Source organism: Falco naumanni, chromosome 4 (assembly GCF_017639655.2).
Source record: "Falco naumanni isolate bFalNau1 chromosome 4, bFalNau1.pat, whole genome shotgun sequence".
Classification (NCBI taxonomy): Eukaryota; Metazoa; Chordata; class Aves; order Falconiformes; family Falconidae; genus Falco; species Falco naumanni.
The window spans coordinates 37153427-37164762 of NC_054057.1; the positions used below are offsets into that span (position 1 = coordinate 37153427).

General features: G+C 43.8%; 1 protein-coding gene across 4 annotated transcripts; it reads right to left on the reverse strand.

Moving 5' to 3' along the window:
• Positions 1-128: 128 nt before the first annotated feature.
• Positions 129-6116, reverse strand: GATAD1 (GATA zinc finger domain containing 1). Of its 4 annotated transcripts, none has more exons than XR_005827487.1 (7): positions 5843-6116; positions 5604-5729; positions 5058-5117; positions 3417-3600; positions 2451-2689; positions 2246-2301; positions 129-815 (listed from the first exon to the last, which is right to left on the reverse strand). XR_005827487.1 is itself a non-coding variant. In XM_040591432.1 (6 exons), the coding sequence occupies exons 1-5, from the start codon at positions 6029-6031 to the stop codon at positions 2499-2501; spliced, it is 750 nt and encodes a 249-aa protein (XP_040447366.1). In that variant the 5' UTR covers positions 6032-6116; the 3' UTR covers positions 129-815; positions 2451-2498. The 4 variants fall into 4 exon arrangements, 2 of the variants coding, with proteins under 2 accessions (XP_040447366.1, XP_040447365.1); XR_005827486.1 differs by having other exon boundaries at positions 2246-2361; XM_040591432.1 differs by lacking the exon at positions 2246-2301.
• Positions 6117-11336: the final 5220 nt, after the last annotated feature.

Genomic DNA, 11336 nt, shown 5'->3' on the forward strand with positions numbered 1-11336 from the left:
TTTGTTTGCTTCTTTATTTTTATTTGGATGAGTATTGCTATTATTAACCTGCGTACAATTGCCAACCAAACGACTTCATTGAGTGCCTCTTACACCTTGAGAAGCAAGTACATTGCTTAAGTCCATGATTTTTCCTTTTCAAGCTCTTTTATTATTTCTCTTACAAAGACACAAAAGTGAAAATTCTCCTCTAGAAGTAGTTTTAAAAAAAGTCTGTGTTATTTCTGTCGTGGAAACTTTTTCCTGTTCTGCAAGGCAAATGTTTTTGGATTTTGTTTTCTACAACTACAAAAAGGGTATTTTCTTCCTGCAGGCAGATGGAACTGCAATGTATGTATCGGGGCACATCCTGCATATTCTGTACCTTACTCAGTATATTATATATGCTCTTCCAGCTCTTAGCTCCACGGTCCATCTTTAGATCTAAAATTGCTTAACGGGAATGTCTGTTGGCGGGTCATCAAACTCTGAAGCTTAACACATGGCCATAAATTCACCAGTAGTATATCCACTCACAGTCCAATGATGCAAGAATGAAACGTACCTAAATTTTGGCATGGGAGATACCGAACAAGAAAAGAGAGAATGGGTGAGCTCAGCTCCTTCAGCTGCAGGGCATCAAAGCTTTTCCCCATGCGATCCTGTAACATCGCTTCTGCTGTAGAGACCATTTTGCAGGTGTTCCTTTTGCTCTTCCTAATACGAGGAATTTTCACAGAGACATTGCTCTCTGAGGTCCTGTTCTTTCACCTGTGTCTGTAAGAAGCTGTCTGGAGATCTCGTCAGTCATCCTTCCCATGTTACTGGCTGATGTTCTGGACATAAAAAAAACAAAGACAGCGCAATTGTTCAAGTATCTATAAAGTTACAATGCTTTAATAAGACACTGCCTGTGGTTCCACATTTTTTAGGGACCTTCCCATCAGAATCCTTGCCCAGTTGGATTATTTTTTAGCACTCCCTAGTATCATCAAAAACAAAAAAATACTAAGGGAGGTGAAAAAAAAATAAATACATTTTGTCTTTTTTAGACTGTAGCTGGAAGTATATTTAGAATTATTTTAGATTGAATATTTTAAGAATTTTTCTTTCACTGATTTACATTCTGCTTGACCTTTTTGAGCCAAGAGGTTGCCTCTTCCGCCTTAGCTCCCACGATACAATAACTATACTGCAAGCTGGAAGAATAACTGCATTTGTAACCCTGTTACTGTTTTTATTTACTCTGAAGACAAAAGTAAGTACTATTAATGGATTATGTCACAAATAATCTGTCATGATTTTAATGACAGCTTTGTATGTTTTATTGAGTCACTCAATTTCTACTAGTTCTGTTTGCATCTCCAAAATTAGCAAAACTCACATTAAAAAAATGAAATAAAATTGAGCGGTCTGTGCTGGAAACTGTTAAAACTAGCAGGACTGATCCTGCTCTGGTGAGAACCATTAACCCCAGGGAGTTCCAGCCATAGAATCACATCTCACAGTGTCTGGAGCTGACTGGCTTGTAAAATGTTTAGTGCAGAACATTGGTATTTTAGTACGCAGCATTTTTCCCATTCTGCTGTTTAAATATACTGAGACTGTCAATATATAAAATCATTCTTATTTTCCTTAGCGAATGTTTTTTTCATCTGAATTACTTGAGGATTTTTCTCTACTCTCATTAATTGCAAAATAACAATTTAAAATCAATTTTAAGAGACCCAGCTAACACACACACAAACTCAAATCATACATCAGTGTTGGCTGGCTCAGGAGATGAAGACACATTTCTGTCACGAGGATGCCAGGATGGCAAGGCCAAACAACATTAATCTTTAAATCTGCATCCAGCCTTCCAAGAAATTTGTCCCCTTACATAAGCAAAGTTTAGCAGGAAGCTACACATGTAGGCCCATATTTTAGATTCAATTGAACAAAATTCCTTTAAAGGTGACTTAAATAGAGTACTGCTTTGCAGATGATAAGATTTCTCTTCAGACTAAAACCTAAGTAGTTTGCTCCTGTCTCCAGTATAACAGAAAACTTAACTGCATCACTGACCAAGTTTAGCATTTACTTGGAGCTAGTCTTAAATTATTTAAGAAGTAAACAAAAACTGCAAGTATATATACAAGCGTATATATATACAACTACAAGTATATCAAGTACTGGATGATTATGTCTTTAACTCCTTTTCTGGAAAGTAAGTTAGAAAATAAAAACACTAAAGGCAACTTTCAGAAGTCAATTATTTGCTCACCAGAGTTGGAAGATGACATGAAACTTGTGGGTTTGTCCCAAAATAAGCAATAATGCCTGAAGAACAGAGCACGGAAATGATGCATCAAATGGAAAGAAACCTTCCACTTCAAAGATCTGATATAAATTAAAATAAATACCATAATCCATAAAGTAAAATGAGTATTTTATAATTTTTTTAAACTTCTTGTATGGGGTTCACAGACCTGAGAATACACCCAAAGTAAATTGTCCAAAGTATTCCTTTAAAAAAATTATAAATTGTTGGTAACAGTTTCTTTAATGGAGATTGCAGGAGTAGGTCCCACATGAGTCCATATATAGCCCTTCTCTGGTCTTGTAGGAACAGTAGGGAAGGGAGATGATCGAGATTTGAAATATTCCGAAGGTGCATGACAAACAAATTCTAAATATTCCATTTTCCTTGGAAGATCTTCTTCTGGTCCTAGGAGAAAAAACAAAAAAAGTAATCTTCAACGACAAAACTTAAAGGCATAAAATTGGAGTATGCAGGACTTAAAAATATGCAGCCAGAGCCAGCATCCCTTAGAGAATGCACCTTTTCAGTGAATGAGTTTCCTAGCAAAGTAGCCTCAAACACTAGGCAAGAAACTTACCTTTATTTTGCTGGCCTGACACCCCCACCCCAAACCAGTTTGAAGCATTCAGTTATTTGTGTGAAGTACTTCAGTTAATTATTTTAAATAGATACTATTTATGGCCTTTCAAAAGAACTTTTCTGAATTATTAACAGTTTTATAATCAGTAGCAGAACACTCTCTATGCCTTACATATTTTAAGTACCCAAGATGAAGATCAGCTAATTCAGGTCACTTTAGAAGAAACAGCTTGGACTGGTATCAGATTTTAATAACTGTGCCTCTATCTGTGGAGTAACAATTTGATCTTTAAAGTTGCAAGACTAAAATTGTGTCTGTGAGCACAAATACTTAAGATAATCACACTCACTGCAGTAATGCTAATCACATGTTATACGCAAGATAAATAAAAAAGGTTATTGAAGTAAACAAGACGCTTACAGGATTAGGGTCTAAAATGCGGAAATTGCATAAATGATCTTGACAAGCTAGTAAGTTCACATAAAAAAATACAACTCTGCCTTCTTCTAGGCACATATAAATAGCTGTATAAAATGAAGGCCTACAGATTACCTATGATATAGGATGCTGGATCAAAACAGTCTTTGGGACTGGCTTGTGTAGGAATGAGCCAGGTTAGCGCAGCACTCTTTTCACAGTATTGGTCCTGAATAAACCCACGTATCTGAGCGTAGTATGTTTTTCCATCCTGCTCGTCGACCACTGAAACAACATCTCCAATTTGATAGTATACCCCCTAGAACATACAAACGATAATTAAACAGTCTGTAAGTTTCATCCTATAACTCTGATTCGTATCTTAAGGATCAGTATCTCAAATTACCCCGAATTTGAAAGACAGCCTTAATTCAGCTGTCATTCACCAAAAGAATGGTGGCATAAGATAAGAGTGCAGTCTCACTTAAGCAGTCATCAGCACTGGTTTTGCAGTCACCCAGTGCCCAGGAGTCCGAGCCTGCACCTCCTGGCTGCACAGTGGAGATGGCCTCACTCTACCAGAAACACGAGAGCGCAACACCACCTTCTAGAAAAGGTAACCATATTGATTTCCCTGTGTGCGCAGGGAAAGCAGCTTTCTGTCTACAAAGAAGTTCACTGATTTGAATGCAAAGGAATCCCAAAACACAGATCCACCTCCTGCCACCTTCCACAGTGCTCCGTAACACGCAAGGCTGCACAGCAAAGGCAATTCACTACATGTTACAACAGTGTCACACAGCACAAGGCAGTGCCTGCACTATTAAGATCATAATTTGCCAAGAATCATCCAGGAGGGTTGTTTTTTTTTTGCAAAAGATAAAAGGAACACAAAACCCCCAAACAATCCCCTTCTCAACACAGCACAGTATCAGAACAGAAACATTTTGCATAAAGAGTAAATAAAACTTCTGACAGAATTCTTAGGAATTTCTTATAAAAAACAAAAACATGCAATAAAAAGACATTAATTCTTTTCTGAACTAGTCAACAGCAGAGATTCATCTTAGATGCCAGACATGAAGCACCAGGTCTCCAGAGAGTATACGGAAGCTGAGTCTTCCACTTCTCCTCTGGCTGTGCGGTCTCCCACTAGCCCTGACCTTTTCTTTTGGCAAAAAGACATTTCAAATGGTTTGTTTGTACTACCAGGAAACAAAAGCAAATTCCAGAACTTCAGAACACTTAACACCTTAGCAAGCGTGAGAAGTCTAGCTTCTGCTTCCATTGCAATACTCAACCGACCTTGTTCCCAGGGTGTTCAACACTGCTTGCACCCAGCTCTGAAATGGGAGCCCCTTTAGATGTTAGGGCAGTGCAACCCATCCCTTCCACGGGCAATATTCTCTGTGCCCAAGGTAGGGAACATCACATAAATTTAAATCATCAGCTATAGTCACCTTTGTTTGACCTCTGCACAGTGAAACTTAAAAGTTTAAAAACCTTGACTGCAATCACTACTAAGGAAACCAGATGCATCTTTTTCTTGGAAGAAAAAAACGGGGGGACGACATGTACACAGGCTACAGTCGTAAACCACCTTGCAAGATTTAATGGCTATAACATAAGGCAAAGGAACATCGTACACAACTGCTAGGCAAGGAAGAACGGTTTCTGTGAATACATCTCTAGTGCTTTCACTATCTGTGGTAATCCTTGAAATTTGAAAAAGGAACAGCAAGATCTATTTTGCAAACAAATCTGCATAAACCATACCTTATAAAAGATTGATTCTGCTGTAATTATAGTGGATACAGACTCAGGAGCCTTGATGGGCTACAAAAAGAATACAGAAATGGAAGACCGAAAGTGTTAGAACAAATCAATCATATGATGTAATTCCAGGTTGTTGGGTTTTTTTTATCTTTCAAACAACATACTGATACATTAGCTTCTTAGAAAATTAGTAAAGACAAGAAATCGGGTGCAAACATTTCAAACTACTGCACTTTAAAATGGAAAACAATACAGTTAGCGTTTTCGTTCTCAGGATTTTAAGTGGAGAAGCGGGTACTACATTCTCACGGCTCCCACTCACGCAGCTCCCTCCCGCCGGAGAGGGGCCCGGCTGCCGAGGAAGGCGCCGGCACCAGCCGCTCCCCGCCGCTCTCGGGCTGGCGCTGCGGCCGCACCGGGGCCCAACGCCGGGGCCCAAGGGGCGGGGGTGGTTGCTCGGGGTCCGTCTCTTCGGGGGACGGACAGGGCGCCCCCCCGGGCCCGCCGCCCCTCCCCGGGCCCGCAACGAGCCGCGCACCGCCTTACGTTTTTTAACTTAAAGATGTGCCTCCTCCCCTTGCCCTTCGTGGAGACCTTCTTCTCCGCGGCGGGCGCCGACTTGTACTTGGTGTTCCGCAGCCGGGCGGAGCGCCGGTGGATCTCCTGCTTGCTCTAGGGGGGAAACCGCCGAGTCAGTACGCGGAAGGGCGCTGCCCCGGGCGGAGGTACGGCGGCCCCGGCCCGGCCCGGCCCTCCCCGCCGAGACCCGGCCCGGGCGGGCTCACCTGCTTCCCGCCGCCGCCGCCGTTGCTGTGCTGGGCGGCAGCCGAAGTGGTGGCGAAGGCGGCGGGCCCGGGCGGCGCGGAGCGGGCGGTGCAGTTGTTACACAGGATCTCGCCCTGGCCACCCTTCTTCCACATGGAGGAGGACGTGCTGCGGCACACGCTGCAGGTGGGCTTCAGCCCCAGCGGCATCCTGCGGCCGGCGGCGGGGCCCACGGCCCCCGGCAGCGAGACGGCGGCGGGAGCGCGGCGCCAACACCGGCCCCGCGCCGGCCCCTTCCCGCCGGCGGCGGATGTCGCTGCGGCGCGGCGGGAGGAGCGGGGCGGCCGGCCCTGCCCTCTGCTGGCGGCGGGGGGCGGCCCCGGCCCGCCTCGCCTCGCCTCCGCGCCCGCCCCGCCGAGCCCCGCGGGGCTGCCTGCCGCCAGCGGCCGGGCCCGCCGCGCTTGTGCCCCGGTAGGGCGGGTGGGCGCCGCTTGGCCGGGCCGTGCCGCCGGGGCCGCGGCCTGCGGGGCGGCTGTGCGGGCGGGGCGGAGCGGAGCGCCCTGGGCCCGTGTGCCGGCAGCCTGAGGGCTGCTGCTCTCGGGAATGGCGCTCTGCGGGCGTTGGCGCCCGGTCCCCGGAGAGAAAGGGCGCCTGGCCCGGGCTGAGCGCGCCTCTGGCCTCAGCAAGAACCGTGACAGAGAGGCGGTGTCCCTTCAGTCCCGGCAGGGCCAGAAGCAGCCAGGACAGCCCCGGCGGCTGCAGCAAAGCGCAGGAGCTGCCTCTGGTGGCCGCTCCGTCCCCACCCGCAGGGGGCCGCCGGGCGCCGCCGTCGCCAAGGTGCCCCGGTGCCGTCGCCCTGCGCACCGGGAGTCAGTGGAGAAGAGGTGGGCTCACGTGTTGTCCTCATCCGGGAGAGCCGTGACTGTGGATCTGACCCGCAGGGTACGCCAGCCTCAGCCTTCGTCACGCCAGCAGCCCTCTTGCGTGGGCCCTCAGGCACATGCCACACAGCTTAAAATGCCGGGGAACGAGCTGGCTGCGTGAGGCCCGGTGGGCTGAATGCAGGAGCCGCCGAGCCAAGGGTGGTTCCTCACCCTGATGCCACCTGCATGGCCCCCAGCCATCCTGGGTAGGTGTCTCACGTCTGATGTTAAGAAAGGCAGACCCACTCCTGCACGAGGATTTGCAGCCTCTTAGTTTCCATACTAAGCCTTCATCCTTAGGTTTCATTTAAACCTTCTTTTGTGCAAATTAAGTTTCTTTCTTTTTGTCTTGTTCTCAGTGGCCAGGAAGAACATATAATCTTCTTTAATAACATTTTTTTACATAGAGGAGAATGATCCTGCTAAAATAACATCATTATTTTAGGTAAAATAAAGCTATTCCATTGAACGGTGTTATGGTAACAGTTGCATAATTAATAGACATAATTATCAGGGATCTGTTTACCAGATGCTCCACTCATGCAGCTGCAGTGGATGCCTGGGTTGGTGCTGACTCATGGGCAGCTTTGCTTAACCTCCTGCATGCCTCTCTTTCACACCAGCTTTGACTTTCTTACCTCAGGTGCCAAATTTATTTCCTGGTTTTGATTTAAACCCTATTTTACTTGCATCTTCTTTCAAGCTGTTCATAGTTCTTGGGCTGGTTTTTTTTGGGTTTTTCTGTTCTTCCCTGTGCTTTCATCTATCCCTCTGTAGTTTTGTGTGATTGTCATGGAGATCAGTGAGATCACAGAGACCTTTAAACTCTTCCCACCACTTTTTTTTGCAGCTTCTGCCTACCTGCCTTCCTAACCACCCAGCTCGGAAGTTCTCCATTGCCCAGGCCCTCTCAGTGCCATCACGCTGGCATAGCATCACTAGTATGCACAGAAAAGCAGTAGAAGTGAGTAACAGTGTCCATTTTTGCCCAAGTGAGTGCCTAATACTTTGTGAAGGCTTTTATTCTGTAGGTTTTATGAGATACAGTGTTAATGGATAACAAGTAAATTTGGAAATAGTTGGGGTTTTTTTCAACACCAGTTTTGCTGTAGCCTTTCTACTACTTCCCCCACTCTCAGTTTCTTCCCCTTCGGTCTTTTCAAAACAAAGCTGCAGAGTCTTTTCTTCTGCCACAAATGTAGAATGTATGTATTTTACATATATCTCTATATTCTTAATTAAATATGCTACTGTATGTTGTTCTGATAACTTATCCACCATGATTTTTTGTTCAGTTTTGAAATTATAACTTGAATAGAAAAAAAACAAACCTCAAGCTTTAAAAACCCTAATTTGAGGTGGTAATTAAGATAATTCAATGGGGTTTAGACAACCATATTTACGTAATGTTGGCAGAAAAGTTTTCAGTATTCCTTGACAAGTCAAAGTGCAGCTTCATTAATGACTGTCATTTCAATGGAACCTCAATAAAACAACCACTTCAGATTACAGTGCATAGTATGATTATTCTGTTGGTCTTGTGAAAGGCCGTTAGAGCTACCATGATGGAGAGGCAGAGATTGCTCTCAGTGCTGTTTGATCACTCCCTACCTAGCCTGAAAGGTAACGGAAAGACCCGTGGTTAGGATGTTTTGTCAAAAATTGAAAACAGCCTGTCTTTTACTGTAGTTATGTCCAATAAAATTAGCATGGGCTAGTGATTTTTGTTACTTGATAGTTAACTGATTATGTAGGCAGTAGCAGAAATGCTCTGATTTGAGAGTTGCTGAATAAGGAGTAGTTACAGGTAGCAGGGGATGGGGGCTCAGGACTTCTTAAAAGTACCCCTCTCTAGAGGATCCCAAGTTTTACAATGTTGATCCTAAATTTTGAGCATCATCTTCAATCTCCTGATTCTCCTTAAAAGAACTAGCCTCTCTTTAAAGCTGAATTGGGTTGAAAGGCAACTCTTAGTCTGTGGCCTGACTGGAATTGGAAACGCCTGACTTCACTGAGGGATTTTGCACAGTGTAACCTCAGCTAAAGTCAGAGAGTAAATATGTTTTCCTCCAATTAATGCATATTTCCACTTTTTTTTTTTTTATTTTTGACCCAATAAGAGAAAGGTGTGCTCTTGGCTAAGCTCTTTGGAGTCATCAGAACCCATCCCTGCTCTGAGAGACTTCAAATGTAAATAGACAGGACAGAGAAGTGGAGAAAACAAAATATTGACTGCACTGGGGGAGCAGGAGTATGAATTTTTAAGAGACACACTGGCTGTTGCTGCGGAATCATTTCTTACTGGGAGCTTTTGGGAAGGGTGTTTTTTTATTTGAAGTGATCCACATCCACGCACACTCTGTGTATCTTCTGCTCAAGTAGCTGAATTGTTCTGCAGTGGTGGATTTAACTGCATTGCTTCCTGTTAGATTCCTACTGCTGTCCTATAGTCTGCTGGTTCACAACTGAAGAATCCTTTATTCTGATTTTCTGTGTGTCACTGCTCCACAGTCAGCTGCAGAGGATGCACCTGAAGTGCTTCTCCAGAAATACTTGCATTTTAAATGCAATTAATTTAATTTGGTAAATTTGTAAATTTGGTATGAATCTGACTGGTGCACTTGCCATTTCCACATCGTCCTGTACTAAGGTTCTGTACTTACTAGGTCTCTTGTGAGAAAAGCAGGTTTTATTCTCTCAATTCCCATAGCTAAAAATGATGCTGTCTTGAAACTTACTGCACAATTATTATTTGCATAAGTAGCATGCATCTATGTTTGCCACTTCTGGGTCTTAATTACTCATCCAAGTGTGTGGTAGAGCCAAGTGCTAACCCCAGATTTTGTGAGGTCTTTGGGTTTTGGCCCTGTGGGACATGGCTAGGTAAAGCATGACCACAAGTACTTTGTTCTTTTAAAGCATCTTAAAGCTGTCTCCTGAGCTACTTCATGTGTACTCTAAAATGCTTCTGTGATACGTGAACAGCAAAACCACACCTTGTAACAAAAATCAGTCTGTCTGCACTTGTTGTTTTGTCAGTTCAGGCTCTCAGGACTGACTGACTTTTGTAAAAGCTGACACTTCTTCACTATTGTATCTTCTTGTAAATGGGGATCCTGTAGTACAGACTTTCTGCTTAGCAGGGTATCTTTTACTGCTTCTGCTTTGACAGTTCTTGCAGATCTTGGATCAGTTTTGAAGCAAGTCTTTGAACAAAATTTTAATTGGTGGTTCTGCTAAACTGCCACTAAAAATAATTTAGACTTGGGTTTTAGCCTTTAAAATGCTGATGCAATGATGTGGTCCTTGGATGCAACCTCACTTATGACTTTGGGATTGTCTATCTGCACTAGTGACAAAAGTAGGTATTGCCCTTAACTGTGAGTATAGAAGTACATTTTCTTTATGTATGTGTTTTGTTAAAGAATGCTTTCATGTCTCCATTATAAGCCAGTACGACAGCTGCAAGTCTGCACCGATTCCTGAAGGCACAACAAGCACGTTCCTGCTATGTATGTAAATTAACTTGTTAATCACATAGACTTTCTCTTCAATGAATTAGTAAAAATACATAAAGGAGATCTGCCAGTTGTGTAAGATTTCATACTGAATGAAAACCAACCTCAGTTGTTTACCATTGCCAGTTTATTAGCTTCAAAAAACATGACAGAAGCTTGTCCTTTTGAGTCAGCTGCACCTAACAGGTGACTTGGGATTGCCACTGTAGTAGTTTTTATGAACTTTTCCTCTGAGGTAAGACAGCTCCCTGCCCCTCTGCTTCTGATGCCACATCAGCTGTGTTTTTTAAAGCAGTGCTCAAGTCCTTCTGTGGCTGTGGTTCTGTATATTGCACACGGAGTCCCTGTTTCTGAGGAACTGTGTAGTTAGAGCCTTTCCAGACTCCTGAAAGGTGCCAGGCTCATGGTATAGTTTTGTGACTTTTTGTCTCTTCATACACTAGTCAAAAGACCTGCTGCAGCAGGCAATAAACTGAGTCCGAGTTCCTTTTGTTATTTCCAGTGGGACTTCACTGTAGTACCTGAAATGTTCCTGGTTCTGATCTTAGCACCTGTGGCCTTTGGCGTTCTTTGTGTCATTCTGCAGTGGTAAGTGTAATCATGAGTACATGGGACTACTGTAAGTATACCTCATTTTCCATGAAGCTTTGCAGCGTGTTGCTTCATTTGTTGGATTCTGCAGCCAGTTCAAACTTGCCTAGGATTCTTTTCCATGGTTTAGTCTGTGAGTTTTTCCCACCATCCCCGTTTTATTCCTTGTCGGGCTCTGTTAGTGAACTTCAACCTTTCTCTACATTGTTATTACAATGGAATGTAGAACTACACTCTTCCTTATTTGAGTTCTCTGAGGTTTCTTCAAAGATGAAACTGGACTGCTGTGCTGTGTTGATACAGCAGAAGCCCTGTGCTCAAGGAGAACTTTGAAGGCCTGACAAACATGAAAATAGCCATGTAATAGGAAATTATAAGAGGACACATTTTTCTTTACATAACAAATTGCTATTTTGTTTCAGTGTAAAGATTTCCAATGTGAGTCTGCAGAGCAGAGTAAGATCATTTATGAAAAAATGTTT